Source organism: Hyperolius riggenbachi, chromosome 1 (assembly GCF_040937935.1).
Source record: "Hyperolius riggenbachi isolate aHypRig1 chromosome 1, aHypRig1.pri, whole genome shotgun sequence".
In the NCBI taxonomy this organism is placed as follows: Eukaryota; Metazoa; Chordata; class Amphibia; order Anura; family Hyperoliidae; genus Hyperolius; species Hyperolius riggenbachi.
The window spans coordinates 671,822,623-671,847,245 of record NC_090646.1 but is presented as its reverse complement, the minus strand read 5'-3'; the positions used below and the strand labels follow the sequence as shown (position 1 = coordinate 671,847,245).

At 45.8% G+C, this 24,623-nt stretch overlaps 1 protein-coding gene across 1 annotated transcript in view; it reads right to left on the bottom strand.

The window, feature by feature from the left end:
- Positions 1 to 829: 829 nt before the first annotated feature.
- Positions 830 to 24,623, bottom strand: part of LOC137561210 (BOS complex subunit NCLN-like) — a 35,925-nt gene continuing 12,131 nt past the window's right edge. The window contains exons 6-15 of the mRNA XM_068272470.1: positions 24,141 to 24,244; positions 23,789 to 23,877; positions 21,778 to 21,917; positions 21,431 to 21,612; positions 21,044 to 21,131; positions 18,059 to 18,097; positions 16,110 to 16,273; positions 9,556 to 9,609; positions 3,791 to 3,869; positions 830 to 1,075 (exon numbers count right to left, since the gene is read on the bottom strand). Of these exons, the coding sequence (XP_068128571.1) occupies positions 1,016 to 1,075; positions 3,791 to 3,869; positions 9,556 to 9,609; positions 16,110 to 16,273; positions 18,059 to 18,097; positions 21,044 to 21,131; positions 21,431 to 21,612; positions 21,778 to 21,917; positions 23,789 to 23,877; positions 24,141 to 24,244 (999 nt within the window). The 3' untranslated portion in view covers positions 830 to 1,015. The remainder of the gene's footprint in view (positions 1,076 to 3,790; positions 3,870 to 9,555; positions 9,610 to 16,109; positions 16,274 to 18,058; positions 18,098 to 21,043; positions 21,132 to 21,430; positions 21,613 to 21,777; positions 21,918 to 23,788; positions 23,878 to 24,140; positions 24,245 to 24,623) is intronic.

The window sequence follows — 24,623 nt, the reverse complement described above, 5'->3', positions numbered from 1 at the left end:
GGTGGGCGGGGACAGAGGCGGAGTTATGTTAGCTGCTAGACTCCATCATAGATATTTTCGGCTGATACCCCCAATACTGAAAGGTGGGCGGGTACAGAGGCGGGGTTATGTCAGCTTCTGGACACCATTACAGATATTTTCAGCTGATATCCCCAATACTGAAAGGTGGGCGGGTACAGAGGCGGAGTTATGTCAGCTGCTGGACACCATTACAGATATTTTCAGCTGATATCCCCAATACTGAAAGGTGGGCGGGGACAGAGGCGGGATTATGTCAGCTTCTGGACAGCATCACAGATATTTTCACCTGATAACCCCAATACTGTAAGGTGGGAGGAGACAGAGGCGGAGTTATGTCAGCTGCTGGACACCATTACAGATATTTTCAGCTGATAACCCCAATACTGTAAGGTGGGCGGAGACAGAGGCGGAGTTATGTCAGCTGCTGGACACCATTACAGATATTTTCAGCTAAAACCCCAATACTGTAAGGTGGGCGGAGACAGAGGCGGAGTTATGTCAGCTGCTGGACACCATTACAGATATTTTCAGCTGATAACCCCAATACTGTAAGCTGGGCGGAGACAGAGGCGGAGTTATGTCAGCTGCTGGACACCATTACAGATATTTTCAGCTGATAACCCCAATACTGTAAGGTGGGCGGAGACAGAGGCGGAGTTATGTCAGCTGCTGGACACCATTACAGATATTTTCAGCTGATAACCCCAATACTGTAAGGTGGGCGGAGACAGAGGCGGAGTTATGTCAGCTACTGGACACCATTACAGATACAGGAAGCTGGGTAGAGGGATGATTCAGCCCTTACATATTGTTTTAATAAGTCAACGTTTATTTATTTATTTTACAAATTAAAAAAAATAAAATTAGTTTTAATTTCCAATGTAATGATAACAAACAGACAATATGAATTATCTGGTCCCAGACCCCAATAACTGAGTTCCATGTGGAGGGGAAGGAGGGGTAGATCGTGGCCGGGACAGGCGGCTGCATCTCTTCATTTCTTCTTCTGCTTCGTGACGAGGCGGATGAACTTATTATACGCCGGGCTGAAATTCTGGACATGGAAGAGAAATTCATAGTTATGTACCCAAATGAGGATTATGACACCAACAGCCACCTTAATCTGCAGTATAGTAAAGCTACCACAAGATGTCACTGTGTAGAATGTGATGATGATATTTATGGGATTGTTATTTCCTGTATGCTCTATGTTCCTCTCTGTTCTGAGTAAGCTGCATTTCCTGTTGGTGTATGTATGATATATCTCTGCATGTTTTCTTTCAGTAAAGAGTTCTAATGTGTTATACTGGGTGCCTATCTGTATCTACAGAACACTCTGCTCCAACATGTTATTCTTTACACATGAATGCAGCAGCAATACATTGTGCATCCCGTTACACTGAAAATGTTCAAACACTGTCCTTCTACCAGTGAGCGACGTGCCCAATCTAATGTCCATATCACGGTCTAAAGACAATTTTTTTTTTTAGTGGTGTGGTGGGGGGTCAGCTAATCTACACTGCCTGTCCAAGAAGAGAGTCACACACTGTAATATTTCACTGGACTGCCTTTGGCATTGATTACGGCTCACTTTCAGTGTGGCATCATTTTGATGGGCCTCTGCAATTTCACCACGTTTATTTATGTACAAAGTTCCCTCATTTTTCACCAAGCTCTTGTAGAGATGATGGGAGATTCCAATGCGCAAATTCTTCTCCAGCACATCCCAAAGAGTTTCCATGGGGTTAAGGTCTGGACTCTGTGTGAGGATGAGGTCTCATGCTTCCTGAACCTCCGTTTCATAATTTGATGCAGAGGGATTCTGGCACTGTCATCTTGGAATATGGCCGCGCCATCAGGGGTCTACAGATACCAAGCGGGAATAGCCACGAGACCCCTCGGCGATATTGTTTTATGCTAGCGACATGTATTGGGGATGGGAGGGTGACGTCATTCTGGGGGCACTGAGTGGGGAGAATAGTGCTTTGATGCTCAGCCCAAACGATCTGCCAGGCTGATCAACGAACGGCTGGGGAAAAAGGGGGGGGGGGGGGGGGAGAGCTGCTGTACTCATTCTGGATTTTCAGCAGAGGTGAGCGTTATAATGTTATTGGTCGCCCCAGCAGAGTTTTCTCTAGTGTGTGTACAGAGCTTTACTCAATGGGGGGGAATGAGGACAGTTCAGATGATACATGAAAGATACTATGTATTTCAGACTGGAATAACCGCACCTAAACACAGGAGGGGGCCTTCGACATATTTATGCAAAAATGGTGCTGGGAAATTTGGGCGCAGGGCAAAGCTGAAAAACGTCTCACCCTGCTCCCCCAAAAGTCCCCGCTGTATTAATTACGATTCCCCCTCCCGGCCTTCATGGACACACAGCTATTGCTGGTGGCCGAATTTTTAAGTTTTAACAGTAATTTGGGCTCTGTATTTTGACGGCGGCCAAATTGCTGTCAGAGCACCGCTATAGCCTGAATCCGCATTATGGCCTATGGCGGCACATGGCGCACCCAAATTTCATGTGCTGTTATGGCCTTCGACACACACAATGTAGTTTTATCATCTTTAACCAACGAACACGTTCAGTCTGACAACTTGAACAAACGTAAATAAATATTTGAGTATTTGCGTATTTTCTTCACCCCACTTGAACTAAGGAAGTCAGTTGTAATAGTGATAAAGCATCTAGATTACAACTACAATACAGCCTTAACTACCTTTCTTTGGATGTATATGTGTTTTTTACATTTAATGTAAGGTTAATCAGTCTCCATATAAACACGTTACATACCTCCCAACTTTTTGAGATGAGAAAGAGGGACACTTAAGCCACGCCCCTGCCACACCCCTGATCATACCCCTGTCGCACCCCTAGTCATGCATACCATAAAGATTTCATAAGAAAAATGTGTTGTTTTATAATTCAGACCACACTGGTCCTTCCTATCCTGTTCATTTTCCTTCATATTAACATTTTAAAATTAGTAATATATCAATTAACCACTTCAGGATTCGGCGTACGCTTAACTACGCCCCTGAATCCTGAAGTGGATTGCATTCCATGTCAGTTCACGGAGCGTGTCTCCGTGAACACCCTGCAAGCCGCCGATCGCGGCTCGCAGGGTAAATGTAAACACGCGGGGAAGATCTTCCCCGGTGTTTACATGGATACGGCGCTGCTGCGCAGCAGCGCCGAATAGGAGATCGGCGATCCCCGGCCTCTGATTGGCCGGGGATCGCCGGCATCTGATAGGCTAAAGCCTATCCTATCCGGCGCAGGACGGAACTCCGTCCTGCGCCGCTCACAGAGGGAGGGAGAGGGAGGGAAGGGGAAGGAGGCCAGGAAGCGCTGCGGAGGGAGGCTTTGAAGAGCCCCCCCCCCGCAAGCGCAGGCAGCGCGGCGGCGATCAGACCCCCCCAGCAGGACATCCCCCTAGTGGGGAAAAAAGGGGAGAAGTCTGATCGCCCTGGCTGCTAGCTGATCGGTGCTGCGGGCTGGAGAGCCCACGCAGCACCGATCAGGCAACCCCCCCCCCCCCCTGGCACTGAAGTGGTTAAAGGATGGGAATGAAGTTTAGAGTCAAACAAACACATTTTTCAGTAGAGAAATATATATATTTACATAGAAAGAGGGACAAAGTCCTGAAAGAGGGACAAATGAGGAGGAAAGAGGGACTGTCTCTCCAAGAGAGGGACAGTTAGGAGCTATGCATGTTGTGAAGGTTATTCCTGTGATTCCAGCTGCACTGTGATTATCGCTCACCTGCACAGCGTGGTAGAGGAGGCCCAGGTACGCCCCAATCACTATCGCCATAAACAGGTCAAACACCGCCGGCTTCACCCTGAGGTACGAAGAAAACAAAACAGAAGTAAACACAACACAAACTGCTCCTGTTCCGCTGTTTCCCCCTCTCACTACCACAGTGACTCCTCACTCCAGGAAGGTCACTCATGCCTTCTACCGAATGTTCTGCCAGCCAGCCACAGCCTACATGACCATCAACGCCATATAACGTGATACACGTGTCACTGGATGGACAGGAAGGGGAGGAGCATGCGTCTCTGTCAGCTGACAGGAGGTCAGATGCGGGGTTCTTGTTAACTCTTTGCCCAGGACCCCATTTTATCTAGAACCGCTCCTGGGTTCCTGGAAGCTCTGGTCCTTCTATGGTGTGAATAGCATGTACAAAACTGGACACAGATCCAGGGAATGACAGTCTGCAGCAATACAGATACTGAGACTAAATATATTGTGCAATAGTGTTTACTGCCAATCACTGAGCACACCAGTGACCAGTCACAATATACTAACAAAATCAGCGTGCACACAAAGCCCCCAGTGAGTTTAAAGAGGAACTGTAACAGCCCATGGGGGGTACTTACCTCGGGAGGGGGGGGGGGGGGAGACTCTGGATCCTACTGAGGCTTCCCCCATCCTCCTAAGCCTCGGCGATCCAGCGTGGGGAGCCCCACCCCCACCAGCGCACCAGCGTAGCTGCAATAACGGCTTTCTAATGGGCACCGGTGGAAATAGCGGAGCCCAATCTGGTCCTCTTTACTCTGCAGGGGTGTCACGATCGCTTCTGCAGCATGTACTGCTGGCTGCAGTTGTATTACAGCCCAAGCAGTTCTGATTTCATTACATGCATTTGCTTGCATAGTTTTGTTTGCACTCAAACTAGTTGCTGATTCCATCTGCAGTTGCTCTGCAGTTCTGGCCAGCTCAGGATTGAATAATTACCATTCACCTGTGTGGGAATCTGCATGTCTGCTCCCATTGGATGACCTCAGTATAAAGATCTGCTTCCTGCAGTGCTCCACGGGCTATCATAGTTTTAGATCAGTCTGTTATTCTGTCTGCCCCCCCCCCCCCCCCCCCCCGTTCCTAGATCTTGTGTGGACTGCACTGACTCCTGCGAGGGGGTCAGTGAGTCCTTCTAGTTCCTGTTCCTGCTATCAGTATTTGTTACTTTGCTGGTCTTGCATCATATATTGGTTCATCGCCGATATATACGCATACTAGCGCGTTTGTTATTTTCCTTGTATTCGTGTTACGTTACTACATCAGTGTCGCTGATATATACGTATTCAAACTGTTTATATCCTGTGTTCAGTTAGTCAGTTTCCAGCATGTTTCGGTACATTGCGCTTAGCGTGATCACCCGTGCTTAGTTAGTTCAGTCCTGTCCCTGTTACCTTGCGTGGATTGCGCTCACTTCTGTGTAGAAGTAGCGAATCTTTCCTAGTCCTGTTCCTGTTACCTTGCGTGGATTGCGCTGACTTCTGCGTAGAAGTAGCGAATCCTTCCTAGTCCTGTTCCTTGTATTGCTCCAGTTCCTAGCTAGTGTTCCTTGCTTATGTTATATATCAGTTCATCGCCGATATATACATATGTTAGTCAGTCGTTTGTAGTTTCATTGATAGCTGTAATCATAATACGCTAGGAAATCATACCTATTGTATATTTGTGTGTATTGCGTCTGCTTGCCTTGACTCTGCTATTTCCTGACTATTCTGTCCTGTCCTTGTGAGGCACGCCATCGATGCAATCGCATTGGCTGCCTCATTCCAGTCTGTCTTGTCTTGGATGTTTGCTGTCACTTTAGCAGTGACTAGTTAAAGCGGACCCAAACCAAACATTTTTTTAATTAAAAATATTTAGTTGCACCACTCTGACACATACAAAGATAAATAAACACTCCTTCAAACCTATGATCCTTTCAGTGCATGCTTTTCACCCTTCTCTTTTCATAACTAGGATTATACTGGGGGCAGCCATTAGCAATTCCTCCATTGCTGGACACCATCTACTCCACCAGTTTGCCGGAAAAATCCCGGCAATTTGAAAGGAAGGGAGGGGTTTCTCCAATAAATGTAAAATATTTTATATTTGTCATCATGCAGCTGAAAAAAGGCTGCTATTTATTATTATAACTTAGAAAATAGATTTTATTTCTGAAATCTTGTATTTTTAGTTTGGGTCCACTTTAAGCAAACGTTCATTCTGTTACCTGTCCTGATCTTCTGAGTTCTGGTTTATGCGCTTAGCGCTACCATGCGCTGAGCCATTAAAGTGAAAGTATTGTTTGTGGTTGCTCGGATCTACGCCTGCTCTGTGCGCCACATCTCCTATTGGAGTTAGTCCTCTCCTCCACTAAACTGGGGATATCCTGGTTCCTTGCGTGTGTGTCCTTCACGTCAGGATCTGCATTGTGTGCTGACCATGGAGAATATACCACCGAGCGTAACAAGGTGCAGTGGAACAGACCAGATTGGGCTCAACTGTTTCTGCTGCAGCCCATCATAAATATGATTGTTGGCGGATTTTTGGGGATCTCAGAGCGCTGGATCCCAGTGTCTTCCCCCTCGCGAGGTAAGTACTCTCCAGGGGCTCTTTTTTTCGTTACAGTTCCTCTTTAACTATCTGACTAAATTTATACACAAATATATACACATATACCACCAATCGCAGTAGAGAGGAAGGAGGCAGGGCCAGGACAGAACACAGGTTAGGCAACAGGGCGGCAGACATACAATACTCAGGAATATACAGGAACCAGGACTGTCCAGAGACTCAGGCCTGAGAGCACAAAGTGAAGTGAGAGGTACAGTGGTGTGAAAAACTATTTGCCCCCTTCCTGATTTCTTATTCTTTTGCATGTTTGTCACACTTAAATGTTTCTGCTCATCAAAAACCGTTAACTATTAGTCAAAGATAACCTAATTGAACACAAAATGCAGTTTTAAATGATGGTTTTTATTATTTAGTGAGAAAAAAAAACTCCAAATCTACATGGCCCTGTGTGAAAAAGTGATTGCCCCCCTTTGTTAAAAAATAACTTAAAGGTGGTTTATTACACCTGAGTTCAATTTCTGTAGTCACCCCCAGGCCTGATTACTGCCACACCTGTTTCAATCAAGAAATCACTTAAATAGGAGCTATCTGACACAGAGAAGTAGACCAAAAGCACCTCAAAAGCTAGACATCATGCCAAGATCCAAAGAAATTCAGGAACAAATGAGAACAAAAGTACTGTTATTGAAATCTATCAGTCTGGTAAAGGTTATAAAGCCATTTCTAAAGCTTTGGGACTCCAGCGAACCACAGTGCGAGCCATTATCCACAGATTGCAAACACATGGAACAGTGATGAACCTTCCCAGGAGTGGCCGGCCGACCAAAATTACCCCAAAAACGCAGAGAAAACTCATCCGAGAGGCCACAAAAGACCCCAGGACAACATCTAAAGAACTGCAGGCCTCACTTGCCTCAATTAAGGTCAGTGTTCACGACACCACCATAAGAAAGAGACTGTGCAAAAACGGTCTGCATGGCAGATATACAAGGCGCAAACCACATTTAAGCAAAAAGAACATTAAGGCTCATCTCAATTTTGCTAAAATAACATCTCAATGATTGCCAAAACTTTTGGGAAAATACCTTGTGGACCGACGAGACAAAAGTTGAACTTTTTGGAAGGTGCGTGTCCCATTACATCTGGCATAGAAGTAACACAGCATTTCAGCAGAAGAACATCATACCAGCAGTAAAATATGGTGGTGGTAGTGTGATGGTCTGGGGTTGTTTTGCTGCTTCAGGACCTGGGAGGCATGCTGTGATAGATGGAACCATGAATTCTACTGTCTGCCAAAAAATCCTGAAGGAGAATGTCCGGCCATCTGTTCGTCAACTCAAGCTGAAGCGATCTTGGGTGCTGCAGCAGGACAATGACCCAAAACAGACCAGCAAATCCACCTCTGAATGGCTGAAGAAAAACAAAATGAAGACTTTGGAGTGGCCTAGTCAAAGTCCTGACCTGAATCCTATCGAGATGTTGTGGCATGACCTTAAAAATGCGGTTCATGCTAGAAAACCCTCAAATAAAGCTGAATTACAACAATTCTGCAAAGATGAGTGGGCCAAAATTCCTCCAGAGCGCTGTAAAAGACTCGTTGCAAGTTATCGCAAACGCTTGATTGCAGTTATTGCTGCTAAGGGTGGCCCAACCAGTTATTAGGTTCAGGGGGCAATTTCTTTTTCACACAGGGCCATGTAGGTTTTGAGTTTTTTTCTCACTAAATAATAAAAAACATCATTTAAAACTGCATTTTGTGTTCAATTATGTTATCTTTGACTAATAGTTAACGGTTTTTGATGAGCAGAAACATTTAAGTGTGACAAACATGCAAAAGAATAAGAAATCAGGAAGGGGGCAAATCGTTTTTCACACCACTGTATATGGAGGCTGCCATACTTATTTCTTTTTAAACAATACCGGTTGCCTGGCAACCCTGCTGGTCTATTTGGCTGCAGTAGTGTCTGAATAACACCAGAAACAAGCATGCAGCTAATCTTGTCAGATCGGACAATATTGCCAGAAACACCTGATCTGCTGCATGCTTGTTCAGGGGCTATGGCTAAAAGTATTAGAGGCAGAGGATCAGCAGGGCTGCCAGGCAACTAGTATTGTTTAACCACTAGGCGACCGTGTAACGCCGATGGGCAAGGATTTGGCAACAGCCCGAGGAGTGCCTAACGCCGATCAGTGTAAAGTCCTTGGGGCGTGGTTTGCAGGAGATTGGCCCCGCCTTCAGTCTCCCAGCAGCGATCGCCACTCGGAGACTGTTAGACGCCGTCTATTTACATGGCACAGTGCTGCGATCTAAGGCAACGCTGTACTGGAGGCAGCCCTGTGACACAGCTGTCCCCCTGGGAGGCACCACAGCGATCCGCTGTCATAGGCTGAAGCTGAAGCCTATGACAGCCGATCGCCCTGATTGGCTGGCGTGGGTAGGGAGGGCTACATACATTTTAAAAAATACACATTTTTATTATAAAAATAAAGAAACAAATATTAATTAAAAAAATAAACATTGGGAGTACGATCAGCCCCACCAGCAGAAAGCTCTGTTGGTGGGGAGAAAAGGTGTGTGTGTGGGGGGGTCACTTGTGTGCTGAGTTGTGCGGCCCTGCAGTGAGCCCTTAAAGCGTCAGTAGCCAATTTAGTGAAAATAGCCTGGTGTTCAGGGGGGATTAACACTGCGGTCCTCTCCTCAAGTTGCATATACCTCCATATACTTCTCATTTCATGTTCCCTTTACATAGTCAGCACGGAATACCGTCTGCATGGACAGAGCTGTCTCCAGACAGAATAGAGCCATCTGCTGGTGGGCAGTGGAGGTTCAGGACAATCAGAGTCAACAGAGCCACCTGCTGGAGGAAAAGTGAAAATCGAGGACAGTCAGTAGAGCCCCCTGCTGGTGGACACGGATGTCCAGGGCAGCCAGAATCGTGATAGGGCCACCTGCTGGTGGACATCGGCAGGGCGTGATTCGTAACACATACAGAGAAACACACCTACACACAGTTGCCGCTCAGAAACCACTTTAATTAACCAGCAGACGGCTACTTGACTGGCAGCTGGTGGCTCTTCTGCCAGACTACCTCTGCTCCCCGTGTCAGCGGGTATCCGCACATTGGTAGAATCATCTGCCCATTGTTATGAATAAATGCCCGCTCCCCTCTTACCTGTGCGAGGTCATCGTCTGCTTCATCTGGTCATAGAAGACAAACTCGGGCTGCCTGAAATATGACAAGAGACGTTACTGTGATGAGTGGGGGTCAGTATCCTATAACTGCACAAGCCTCACCCAAGGGCCTCTGACACGGGAGCTATGGAGGCTGCCACTGCAATGTACCTCGCTTACATAGTATAGGCCATGTTTTCCTTGCTATGGAGGCTGGAGTCACACTTTAAAGTGAACCTGAGGTGAGAGGTATATGGAGGGTGCCATATTTATTTTCTTTTAACCGATACCAGTTGCCTGGCTGTCCTGCTGATCTTCTGGCATCATTAGTGTCTTGAGCGGCGTCACAACCCAGAAACAAGCATGTGGGTAATCCAGTCAGACTTGAGTCAGAGCACCTGATCTGCGTGCTTTACAGGAACAAGATCAGCAGGACAGCCAGGCAACTGGCATTGTTTAAAGATAAATAAATATGACAGCCTCTGTATCCCTCTCACCTCGGGTTCCCTTTAACCACTTCACACCTAGACCTGTTTTCCCTTATGGACTAGAGCAGTACTGATGTTTTAGCCAAAGTGGTGGACAGTAATAGGGATGCACCTGGCAAAATGCTTGCCTGAATGTATGTTTGTATAAGTGGACAAGACACAGAACATTTATATTGTGCTTTTCTCCTGGCGGACTCAAAATGCCAGAGCTGCAGCCACTACAAAGTGCACCGCACTCTAACAGTTGAGTGTACTATGGGTATGCAGAGGAAACTGTTTAAAGAGGAACTCCAGTGAAAATAATGTAATAAAAAGGTGCTTCATTTTTACAATAATTATGTATAAATGATTTAGTCAGTGTTTGCCCATTGTAAAATCTTTTAAATCCCTGATTTACATTCTGACATTTATTACATGGTGACATTTTTACTGCTGGCAGGTGATGTAGCTGCTGCATGCTTTTTTGGCAGTTGGAAACAGCTGTAAACAGCTATTTATCTAAAAACTAAATAAGGAGCGCAAGATATAGGTTAAAAGTTTCCTATTTTATTATCAGTAAAAAAGTGTATATATATATATATACCAATATATTCGCCGTTACATATGCTCCCACAGGTCTGCAAGCGAATAAACATATGCGTTACACACATATATAACATTCCACCATGCATTCATTGGGACTCATACACATCTATTACATACTCTCTGGTGACCCTTTTGGGGGAAAAAAAAGGTGCATATATAAGTATAAAAAATCTCCTTAAAAAACCTTAAAAAAGGATAAATGCATAGATTTGTAGTTGCACTTCCAAAACAAGAACCACAATACAACCAATTCCTATAAGGGTCCTCAAAAAAGATCTCCCCGTGCACAAGGACTTATTAGCTGATGTGCCTCCCGTGGTGATCTCACACTGTAATAGAGTTCCTCCGTGCAAGTCAATGGCCACAACAAACCTCTGAGGTCAAAGGATTTCCTGCAATATAAACCTCAAAAGCGATATGATCCACCCTACAGTTACTCACTTATCCCCCAGTGGTTTCTCTCCACAGGATCCAAAGGATGTCTGCACAGGGATCTGATGGAGTATCGTAGCGTCTCCTCGTTCGCATATGCCGCCCGCAACACTTGCGGCTGTGCTACGAACCTCCACGTGTCAGCTGATTCGGAGTCTGACGTCACTTCCGTGCGTTCCGGCTCCTTCTACTTCCTGTGCTTCTGCGCTCCAGCTGGCTGCGTTCTTCTTAGTACAATGTTATCTTCCGCACACCACACTAAGTCACAGATAGTTGCAAGTAGATTTCAAACAGCAAGATTCCAGTTGATTAAAGGGGCGCCCCACTCAATCAGTCATCGACATGTTTCGACATCTGTGCGTGTCAGGATGCTATTATTCTTAATATATATATGCAGGTCTAAAAAATTAACTTGTTGACAGCTATATTCTGATGTGAATTTGAGACCCCATTCATTCACCCCTATACCATTCAAAAAATCACACAAAGAATTCTCCGTACCCCTCCAGACGAACAGGACATCATCTATAAATCTTTTCCAGAGAACCAGGTCCGCGCCGGGGCCCTCCGGCCCAAATACATGGGATCCCTCTGAATAATAGCATCCTGACACGCACATATGTGAAGCCTACAGATGTAAATGGGTACATCCTAGCTACCAGTTGCCATTTGCCATCATGGTTAAATAATGTCCCCAAGGGACAACTCATACGTTTAAAGAGGAACTGCACGGAAGAGGTAGAATATGAGAAAGAGTTGGAAGTTATAACTGGGAAATTTAAGGCAAAGGGATACAAGGATGAAATCATTGAAAAAGCAAAACGAGAGGTGGAGGGGGTTCAACGACAGGACCTCTTGACTAAGGGCATTAAGAGGGATTTGGAAGATCACTCTCTGAAACTTAATTTGAAGTTCTGCTCTCAGAGTAGTGCCGTGAGGAGTATTATTAAGAGACACTGGCCTATATTGATAGAGGATAGAGTACTAAATGAGGTATTACCTACTCATCCCTCTTTTGTGTACAGGAGACCAGGTAATATAGGCCTGAAGGTGGCCACGGCAGCAAGTAGCCTGACAACTGGGAAGAAAACTAAAGATGGGGGCTTCGCCAGATGTGGGAGGTGTGTGGGGTGTAGAAGTACAAGGGGTTACAAGAGGATCACTGGAGTGGAGGGGGCATACGAAAGTTATGTGATAAGTGATCTAATCACCTGTGACACTAGGGGGGTTATCTACTGTTTAGTATGTCCATGCAGGAAAAAATACATAGGGAGAACTAAAAGGGAATTGTTTAAAAGAATTGGGGAACATGTCAATAACATCAAGAAGGGTTGGGAAGAGCACCCCTTATCGAAACACTTTAAGATTTTACATAATTGTGAAGTAAAAGACATTGTCTTCTTTGGACTAGAAATAGTCCATAGGGATTTAAGGGGAGGCAACTATATCGCCAAAATGTCAAGGCGGGAAAGTAACTGGATGTTTCATTTGGATACATTGGCCCCTAAAGGCCTAAATGAAGAAATGGAATTGTTTGGTTTTTTTTAAATAGAATGGTAATGATGTTATGTCTGTGGTGGAGAAAATGGTAGAAACTGGTGACCTGGAGGGGGTTTGGTGACCCTGGGGATGCATAAAGGTGTTGGTATCTGACATTCATGTGAAAAGGTATCAGCAGTAACTTTGGTAGGGAAACTATAATCAATCAAGGACTACCACTTTAAATGAGAGGGAAGGGGAGGACCTGTCAACTATAAAGGAAGAGGAGGTACCGGCAAGCATTATTCCAAACATCTTGAGAAAGACATCCGTAGATGTCGAAACATGTCGATGACTGATTGAGTGGGGTGCCCCTTTAATCAACTGGAATCTTGCTGTTTGAAATCTACTTGCAACTATCTGTGACTTAGTGTGGTGTGCGGAAGATAACATTGTACTAAGAAGAACGCAGCCAGCTGGAGCGCAGAAGCACAGGAAGTAGAAGGAGCCGGAACGCACGGAAGTGACGTCAGACTCCGAATCAGCTGACACGTGGAGGTTCGTAGCACAGCCGCAAGTGTTGCGGGCGGCATATGCGAACGAGGAGACGCTACGATACTCCATCAGATCCCTGTGCAGACATCCTTTGGATCCTGTGGAGAGAAACCACTGGGGGATAAGTGAGTAACTGTAGGGTGGATCATACCCAGGGCCGGCCCTAGACTTTTTGCCGCCTGAGGCAAAATTAGAAAACAACGCCCCCCCCCCCCAGCCGTGGGGGGGGGGGTGCCGAGCTGGAGGGGTAGCGGGCAGAAAGGGGGTATTGGGCCTAGCGGCGGGGAGGGGGGTCGGACCCCCCTCCCTCGCCTGGGTCCCCCGATCTGTGCTCCTCCTCCAGCGTTACGTACGAGCCTGCATATGATGAAGATTTGAAGAGGCAACGGGTGGGGGAATCACTCACCTCTTCCGCGTTCCATCGTGCGCTCCACTGACGTCACTTCCTGCAAGGCCGTCCACTTACAATACAGTGGGCGGCGTTGCCGAAAGTGACGTCAGTGGAGCACGCGATGGAACGCGGAAGAGGTGAGTGATTCCTACGCCCGTTGCCTCTTCATCATATGCAGGCTCGTACGTAACGCTGAAAGAGGAGCGCAGATCAGGAGACCCAGGCGAGGGAGGGGGGGTCCGACCCCCCCTCCCCGCCGCTAAGCCCAATACCCCCTTTCTGCCCGCTACCTCTCCAGCTCGGCGGGCGGCCCCCAGCGGCAGCGTCTATGGACAGGCAGTGTCTTATATTAATTTTTGCACCAAAATATGTGCTAGGGCTTATTAGGGTGGGTGCCGCCCCCCCAGATTTGCCGCCTGAGGCAAATGTTTCACCCCGCCTCATGAGCGGGCCGGCCATGATCATACCGCTTTTGAGGTTTATATTGCAGGAAATCCTTTGACCTCAGAGGTTTGTTGTGGCCATTGACTTGCACGGAGGAACTCTATTGCAATACAGTGTGAGATCACCACGGGAGGCACATCAGCTAATAAGTCCCTGTGCACGGGGAGATCTTTTTTGAGGACCCTTATAGGAATTGGTTGTATTGTGGTTCTTGTTTTGGAAGTGCAACTACAAATCTATGCATTTATCCTTTTTTAAGGTTTTTTTAAGGAGATTTTTTATACTTATATATGCACCTTTTTTTTTCCCCCAAAAGGGTCACCAGAGAGTGTGTAATAGATGTGTATGAGTCCCAATGAATGCATGGTGGAATGTTATATATGTGTGTAACGCATATGTTTATTCGCTTGCAGACCTGTGGGAGCATATGTAACGGCGAATATATTGGTATATATATATATACTTTTTTACTGATAATAAAATAGGAAACTTTTAACCTATATCTTGCGCTCCTTATTTAGTTTTTAGATTGATTCATTTTGTTTAGTGGGGGAAGGAGGTACCCCCACAATATAAGGCAGCGAAATAATCTGTATCTCTCTATCCCGCTACTTGGGTATTTTTTCACATATAGCGCCCCTTAATCTGTTTTTTTCTGTAAACAGCTATTTCCCACAATGCAACAAGGTTCACAGACAGGAAACTGCCAGGAGTACCTCGGCCCTCAGAGTTTCTTGTGGGAGGGGTTTCACCCCAATATCAGTCATACAGAGCCCCCTGATGGTCTGTTTGTGAAAAGGAATAGATTTCTCATGTAAAAGGGGTATCAGCTACTGATTGGGGTAAAGTTCAATTCTTGGTCGAAGTTTCTCTTTAAGCAAAAAAAATAAATGGGGATTACCCACAAAATAGCACCACTCAGCCACTAGTGCTGGCTTACTGAACAGGAAGGGCCGAGATTCAAACTCTGGTCTAACCAGTCCCTTAACCAGTACACTATCCACACACTACCCATAGCTTTCCCTGGTAGTCTAGTCCCCCCACCCCTTACATATTTCCCTGGTAGTCTAGTGGTCCCCCTCCAAACTTACAGCTTTCTCTGGTTGTCTAGTGGTCCCCCTTCCCCCTTACATCTTTCCCTGGTAGTCAAGTGGTCCCCCCTTTTAACTTACAGCTTTCCCTGGTGGTCTCCCTTTTCAACCTCATGCCTTTTCTGGTAGTCTAGCTGTCCTTCCTCTTTCCTAAAACTTTTCCTGGTAGTCTAGTGATCCCCCGCCCATCCCCCTGCAGAGATCATCAGCGATGCTGGTAATTATCGCTCGCCACTCTCGGTTCCTTAGTTGATCATGGTACTCCCTTGGCCTGTTCTGATGCCAGCCTCTTGTATCACATGTACTGGTTCCTGGCTTGGTGACATCATCAACCCGGGACCCAGTATGTGCAAGTGCAGGAGACCGTGCTGTGTCTGATTGTGTTGCCCAGAAATTTACGCTGCTCCGCATGTGCAGTATCATTCTGTGCTGTGAGATTTCCTATTCTTTTAATGCTGCAGGGGATATCTCCGCAGCCACGCCTCCTACACTCTCCAAACTTTGAGGGTATAGAAGGACCCCTTGAACTACCTTTGTGCCAAATTGCAGCCCACAAAACTCGCTGGTTCCCAATATAGGTTTGTTTGCTCTATCTCAGAAAACAGTGGGGATTGGGGGTTGCAAATTGGCACATGGATAGTTCAGGGGGTCCCCTCCATACTATCAAAAGTTGGGGAGTATAGGAGGCGTGGTTAAAGAGATATTTGATGTAATTACTTTAAATTTGCCACTTACTACTTAGACCGTAATAAAGCTTTAGGGCAGCACAATCGGACTTAGCACCGGCATCAGAACAAGCAACATAGCTGAGTGCCACAGGAAATTGAAGAGGTGAGAGATACTTACCCAGCACCCCTTCTTCCTGCAGACCTGTGCCATAGGTGGGGGGATGGAATTGGACTCTGGTGGGATACCCTGGTTGGTCCCCTAGACCTAACACTCATGTCCTGCCAAAACTGGTGGCTGAGAGGACCTGAATATACTGCAGTGTTGGCAACAAGTGGTGAAGCGGTGTTTCTGGATTTGTAGTTGCACAGGACCTGGTGGAGGACAGAAAGGCGGCATGTGACCTATAGAGAGACAACCTTACTTCTCGTCTGGCTTGAAGACATGGCGTCTCACGTCTATCAGGTGCCTCCTGAAGAGATGCTCCATGGTGGACAGGAAGTGGTGCGTCCGATCCATCAACTGCACGGCCCGCGGCTGAGACACCAACCAGTCCAAGATGGCCGCCTGTCGCTCCTCATCTATGGCCTACAGAGAGCAGATCACATGGGCAATGTCAGGAAATCTTTCCTGAATATGAACCTTAGAGGGTGATATTTGTTTTACAGTCATCATCATTATAGGCGTTTGTAAGAATCGGAATCCCTCCGCTGTGAATATCTCCTCCCAGTGAAGTTGTACTCCCCTGGAACAAACGTTTGACTTGTCAAGTAATTAGGATTAAAGGGAACCTGAAGCAATTAAAATTATATAAAATAAACACATGACGTAGCTGCAAATGAATATTACATACTAACCTCGCCGTCAGTTCCTCTCAGAAGCTCACCATTTTCTTCTTACAGTGATCCCTTCCAGTTCTGACAACATTTTGTCAGAACTGAAATATACCAGTTGCTGTCAGTTATATATCAGCAGCTGTCAGTTATAACTGAATGTGCAAGGTAATGTCCATGTTTCCATATGGCCCAAGTGGACAATATTATAGTTGAACAGTGTGCTGACCATCGCCATTTTCAAAGTGGAGGACGGAGAATTCCATTGTTCACAGTGGACAAGCAGGATGCAGGAGAGGAGATGGAGATTGAGGAGTAGACTACAGGTAAGTATGACGTGTGTGTTTATTTTGACTTTTGTTTTTCAGTTCAGGTTTGCTTTAAAGCTACACACACACACACACACACACACACACACACACACACACACACACACACTAGACCACCCTCATTAGCAAATGAACAAGCCCTGCAGCGAAGGAATGCTGTCCTGTGTGTTCTCATCTCCATCCCTGAGCACTGCTGCCTGTTCTCTGTGTCCCGTGGCAGGTTACATGAGTACGTACAGGCAGCGGGGTCACAGAGACGCCGGTGCTGGAGATGGAAGGACACAGGAAGGCGCGTGCAGCCAGGACAGGTCAGTGCCCTCCACTCAGGGCCGCCATCAGACATGTTTGGGGCCCATACTGTGTAAACCTACTGCCCAACCCCCCCCCCCTCCAACTCCTTTCTACCCCCACAATACCAATCTTTGTAGGCCTGAACACACTAACGTCCATGTGTCCGCTTTTCATGAGCACCCATGGCTGGGAGCATTCCGCATATGCTCAGTTCATTAAGACTGCACTTGCACAGAATGCTCCCAGCTATGTATGATGGAGGAGGCCTGCGGCCCGTAACAGTGCATGTGCAGTGCTTTGCAACCCAGCTGGATTGTGTGGACGTCATAGTTGAAGGACTACAGGGGGCTGGAAGGAGGCCATTCATTGCAGGTTTATTTTAATCACTAACTGACTAGGGTAACTTGAGGGTGAGCCTCCCGTCACCTCTCATCACAATAATGGGCAGCCCATGTGTGGCACTGTTTGCTGGGCCCCAGATTCACTAGGGCCCCATACAACGGTCCCCCCTGTGATGCCCTGATGGCGGCCCTGCCTCCATTGCAAGTACTCTGCATCTAAATGGGGGGAGACCAAGGGGGCCCATCAGCCAGCTCGGGGGCCCTGGGCAATTGCCTATTGAGCCCTATGGAGGCTCCAGCCCTTGACTGGTCATAGTTGCATAGAATTTGCTTCAATTTGGATTTATTAGGATCTCATTAGCCATGCATGGAGGGAGGCTACAGTGGCTTCCTCCTTATAAACTGACCATGGATTATGGCGGAGGTCCATCCAGCCAGGGGGGCTTATTGCAGGTACACTGACTGGCCACTTCTCCCCATATGAATACAAACATGGCTACTGCTTCTGGATGCTGTCTGTGGTATATGTATGCAGTGCAGTAATCATGGTGAAATCAGTCTATACAATACATAACATACCAGCTCTCCCTGGAAGATCTGCAGCTTCTCCAGCGACTCCTAGAAAACACAAAAGATGAGCTAAAAATTCAACTTTACTTGTTTGTCTTCCTCGGGGGAGGGGGGGGGGATGGGGAGCAAGAAGCAGAATTACTGGGGACAGAACCAGAACTTTGCACAGGGCTGATCAGATTTGGAAAATGTTGATCAATTATCTGAAAGCTGACTGATTGTTAAAACTGACAGGTATAAGGGCTCATTCACACTAGGGACATTTTTTGCCCTTTTTCCGAATCGGCCACAAAATGCTTGTGCAATGAATCTCTATGAGAAGGTTCACATCAGCGCGCTGCATCCGCTTTGCGGTGCCTGCACCATTTTTAGGGTGTTTTTGCTATAATGGAAGGTATAGGAAGAGCGCTAAATGCTCACAAAACCGCTTTATGTGGTGATTGCGTTCACGTTTTTTGGAATAAATACATTGTATTTATTCTTTTCCGAGTCAAAGAATTCACTTCCTGACTTGCGTCAGGGAGTGAATTACAAAACCGCTCTGGAAAAGTGCTTAGAAAATCACTTATACCAAAAACGCAGCGCTTAGTGGAGCGCCGGGAGGGGGGGAAAATTGCCTCGTAAAACGCTTGCGTTTGCGATTACGATTTTAGATGTGAACGAGGCCTCAATCATTATTAGCCTCCTGTATTTGGTCGTTCCTGTGTAAAGATGCAGTACAGCCAGGGAGAGTTTCCATTCAGCACAGAGCAAGAAAAACTGCCCTGGCAAATCCCACTACATATCACTATAACACAACAGTCCTGCATACTGGAATTTCAGCACTAGAGGGCAGTGTAAGACCACAGTATAATTTGTCTAAAACTCAATTTCAGGGGAAACAATATTCTTAGTTGTGAATTATGGAGTGTAGAATTAGAAACGCCCTCCGGTATTTGGTTCCCATCCTGTGTCCACATAATATAAATGGGAGGGATATGGGGGATGCCATCAGGGCCACGGAAGATGTTGGTGCTTTATAAACCAATAACAATAATTATTGCTATTTCCTTCTAAACGATGCTATTTGGCTTTCCCATAGCTCATCTTCCACCAGTTAGAGATGAATGAGAAGCAACAAGTTCAGAGTTAAAGCAGGATTATGCCGTTTGTATGCAAATACACGCAGCATGACAGTCGATTCCCACCTTGACGCAATTCAATTGGTCAACTTTCAAGCTGCATTAAGATTTTGCGTAATCTCAGAATTTTTTGCATCTCATTGATCATCACCTACTTCCAACGCTTCAAAGGAGAACTGTAGAGAGAAGTGTATGTAGGCTGCCATATTTATTTCCATTTAAGCAATACCAGTTGCCTGGCTGTCCTGCTGATCCTCTGCCTCCAATACTTTCAGCCATAGCCCCTGAACAAGCATGCAGCAGATTTTGACAGAAATGACAAGACTAGCTGCATGCTTGTTTCTGGTGTGGTTCAGCCACTACTGCAGCCAAATAGATAAGCAGGGCTGTCAGGCAACTGGTATTGCTTAAAAGGAAATAAATATGGCAGCCTCCCTATACCTCTCACTACAGTTGTCCTCAGAGCAAGTATGCGGATCAGGCGCTCTGGCTGAGGTCTGGCCACACTTGTTTGACCCCAGTGTGTGATTTAGACTACTAAAGAGAGACCACCAGGACAGTGAGGCAATTGTCACTGTATCACAGGAATATGCCAGCCTCCATATCCCTCTCAGCACACAGTCACTTTAAGCCTGTTTGAGCCATACAATTTGAAAAGTTCAGTTGTAAAGAGGATACTTATAATTTACAGAAATCATTGTGATTCCTTTCAGAATTTGCCTTATTCCATTCTGGATTTAGGTTGCTTTCTAAGGATGCAAACACACATCCAATTTGGATTGGCTAATGACTGTTCAGTTTAACAATTTCCATGCAGTACAGTATGTATGAGAGTTTACCTACAGAGTCTGTTCATAGTGTTCAAAATCTGCTGGCCCTCATGCTACATAGAGGTGGTAATATTGGTCAAACATTGGCCAACTAAAATTAGATGTGTGTACGCACCTTAAAGCCTCATACCCTTTAAATGACATTGCAAGGTTAAGGCTGTGCAGACACCTCACTAGCCTGAAGGCTAGTGATGTTTCTATGCGGGGAAGGGGGGGTGTACACACACACTATATTCTTGGCAGAGGCTTCGCCCAAGCTTCATCTAGCATGTTACATAGTTACATAGTTATTTGAGTTGAAAAAAGACATACGCCCATCGAGTTCAACCAGTATAAAGTACAACACCAGCCTGCTCCCTCACATAACCCTGTTGATCCAGAGGAAGGTACAACACCAGCCTGCTCCCTCACATATCCCTGTTGATCCAGAGGAAGGTACAACACCAGCCTGCTCCCTCACATATCCCTGTTGATCCAGAGGAAGGCGAAAAAACCCTTACAAGGCATGGTCCAATTAGCCCCTAAAGGGAAAAAATTCCTTCCCGACTCCAGATGGCAATCAGATAAAATCCCTGGATCAACATCATTAGGCATTACCTAGTAATTGTAGCCATGGATGTCTTTCAACGCAAGGAAAGCATCTAAGCCCCCTTTAAATGCAGGTATAGAGTTTGCCAATGTATATAAGAATTTAGTCCTATAGACACAGGGAATAAACGTCCCCTCTTGGCATTCCATAATTGCCATAACTCTGTGAGTTCAGATGCTATGACCTATCTGTTAGAACATATTGCTAGAAGGTGAATTGTTAATGTTATCTTTATTATATTAATTTTATGTTTATTACTGGGTCTCCAGGTTCAATAAAATTGCCTAGCATTATACTGTTGGTTCATGTTTATCACTGGAGGTTGTAGGTATCACCAGAGTTGGGCAAGAGCAGGACCCATCTAACACAGCTACACCTACGGGTGCGCTACATATGCTTTGGGATCCTGTCTAAGCGGCCCATTCTGTATTGTATTGTAACAGTTCAGCCTCACCTTCCTGGTTTCCGGATACAGCACCCTCGCCAGAGCCTCACACAGGACCTGCGTATTCCTCCGCAACCTCCCAGTGTCCACCCGGGACCTGCAACACAAAGCAGCAACATTGTATGTTCCTCCACAACCTCCCAGTGTCCAGCCGGGACCCTTCTTTGTGTCATCATCATCAGCGTTGAAGGGAGGCCTGGACCCAGGTAATCAGTGTTCATCCCCTACCTTCTGGAAGTGTGCTACATACTATTCATTGGACGGTAATCAGTATGAAGCAACAGATGACTGGACCATCTACCAGATCTCCCCTCCCTGAACCTCAGCAGACCCATCACACAAGTGATCTTCACAGACTGGGTACATCGGACCCCACAGGACACATTTGACATTCACCTGGTGTCCAGTATGGAGCTCCTCAGTCCACTCTTGTGGCTGTTTAAACGGGAGATGGTGAAAGCGGGGAGACGCCGTAAGCTGAACTGTTCATGTTCCCAGGCCAAGAGACTCTCTCCCAAATTTATCTTCTTGTGGATCAGTGAAAAATTCAGCCCAGGAAACAGAGGAGACTGTGAGATCTGTGATGTGGCAGAGAAGACCAGTCAATATGTATCAGTCCAAGAATGGCAATACATCAATAAATTCTAGGTGGAGTGTACAAAGAGAAGACAATCATAAAAGCCCCTTGCCCTCCCATGCAGTTACTAAACACCACTTCTGCTAATAAATGACCATTTACATACCAGCTGGAGCTGCCTCATGAACTCCCACTGTGCGGTGCCCTCTGGTGGTGGTCGAGAGACATGAAGATGGAGAGAGTCACCACTGGCCAGGGTGTCCAGGCACAGGATGAAGGCCACGTTCTCATGGAGGACGCTGGTCTCTACAAGACAAGGAGAGACAGAGAACACTGGGTGCTGGGATGGTGGATTGACCTACATCCTAAATTACTGGTATGGAAAAGTAGATGTGTTCTGAAGTGTCACCCATCCTAATTCTAGGTGTGTAGAGTATTAACCAAGCATAACTAATACAAATCAGGTATACAGATACCTGATCATATGTGCCAAGTGCCTCATGGGACTTAGAGCAACCAGAGAAAATGAACATGCTTAGCATCGCTATTAACAAGCATTGATGTGATCTTCCAGTGACAGCACATTTGTATTGCCCGGGACACAGCTTAAAGAGAAACTCCAACCAAGAATTGAACTTTATCCCAATCAGTAGCTGATACCCCCTTTTACATGAGAAATATAATGCTTTTCACAAACAGACCATCAGGGGGTGCTGTATGACTGATTTTGTGCTGAAACCCCTCCCACAAGAAGCTCTGAGGACCGCGGTACTTTTGGCAGTTTGTTACAATGTAACAAGGCTCACAGACAGGAATTAGCTGTTTACAGCTGTCTCTAACAGCCAAAACAGCTAGCAGCAGCTACATAACCTGCCCACAGTAAAAATGTCACCATGTAATAAATGTCAGAATGTAAATCGGGGAGAGGAAAGATTTTACAATGGCCAAACACTGACTAAATCATTTATACATAATTATTGTAAAAATGAAGCACTTTTTTTATTACATTATTTTCACTGGAGTTCCAAGAGGAACTCCAGTGAAAATAATGTAATAAAAAAAGTGCTTCATTTTTACAATAATTATGTATAAATGATTTAGTCAGTGTTTGCCCGTTGTAAAATATTTTAAATCCCTGATTTATATTCTGACATTTATTACATGGTGACATTTTTACTGCTGGCAAGTGATGTAGCTGCGGCTTGCTGTTTTGGCAGTTGGAAACAGCTGTAAACAGCTTTTTCCCACAATGTAACAGGGTTCACAGACAGGAAACTGGCAGAAGTACCACGGTACTCAGAGCTTTTTGTGGGAGGGGTTTCACCAGAATATCAGTCATAAAGCGCCCCCTGATGGTCTGTTTGTGAAAAGGAATAGATTTCTCATGTAAAAGGGGGTATCAGCTACTGATTGGGATAAAGTTCAATTCTTGGTCAGAGTTTCTCTTTAAGTGACATTCAGGCCCCTGTACTAATAGGTGGCAGAGGAAGTGATGTTGGCCACCAGATTCATACCGTGCCTCAAAACTGGAGATCGAGGATTGAACGGAGATAACAATTTTTTGTCATTGTATGATTCTCTTTCAGACTGTTTATCAGCTCTCTTTATGTGGATAGAAGATTCGATATACTCCTGACTAGATCTGCATTTTAGGCTTCAGACATGGCAGTTAGCCACAACATGGGTTTGGCATGGTGAACTTCCATTCCATCCTATATGGTGATCATAGTTGCTGCTCTGCTATGGATGGGGAGTCATTGTGGTCATTCTTATTGATGGGGGAGTCGTGGCGGTCTCTCTTTTATGGTTGAGGGAGTCATGGTGGTTGCTCTGTTATGGGTGGGGGATCATGATAGTTGCTCTATTATGGGTGGGACAGTCATGGTGCTCCCTCTGTTATTGATGGGGAGTCATAGTGGTCCCTCTGTTATACTGTAGGTGGAAGTCATGGTGGTTGCTCTGCTGGGCCACATGTTATATGAACCCTGGAGATGGGTGGTCAGACCAGGGGAGTCTCCATGGGGTGGGTGGGGGGGTGTAAATGTAGGGGAAACCCCCATCAAAGTGTTACTGGGGGTCCCGTGACCTATAGGCACACCTTATAAACAGCTCCTATTACCTGGTGTGCGCACTGATACTTATTCCAAACTCCGTATCCCAGATCGGTATTCACCTACCAAACCGGTCCAAGTGCTCATCAATCCACCGCTTGCTTCCGTGGTAATTAAACTTCCCTCCACCCGTAAGTGCGAACATCATGTTATACCTACAGAGCAACACAAGGGAGAGGTTCCAGTGTCACAAGTCGATTTATTCTGGAGATCCGATCATATTTACCGAATTGCCGTAAAATCAGATCATTTTATTGTATCGTGTGTGACCACCATAACACAGAAAACAGGTTCAACAGGAAATGTTCTACATAAATATTTTATACTTTAACGGTAGCACACACGGTGATATTTCCCAGTGAAAAAAATAAATTAAATATTGCTTAAAATTTAAAAAAAAAACAAAGTTTCTCCATACCTGGGCTGTGTGCGGGGGTCGCTGTAGAGAAGGTGAAAGAGGCGGACCATTTCCAGGAGTACGGTGACACCACTACCATTAGAGTCTCCTCCGTAAGACAGATACTGCCGGGAACAGGAGAGGTGAGTATACATCAGTGTCCCACCCATCACATGACCACTAATGCTAAAAAATAAAGGTATTTAAAGGGAATGTTTTGTGCTATTTGTGTAAGAATTCGAGCAAATATTTTTTTTAAATCAGGAAACCGTGAAGTATTACAATTTAACAGATGATGTTTGTTTGGGGCTCCACCTGCTGGTTAGATTGGCAAACTGCGTAACTACAAGAAGCGTTGATTCACAGTGTTGGTTCTCTGCTGGCCCATTTCAGATGGAGGAAAGCAGATAAATGACATGTCAACAGATTCAATGCTTTTTTATGGGCATGTGCCCATGTTTCCAGTTTTCATGTATATGTTTAGACAGTTGTTGTTCTGCAACA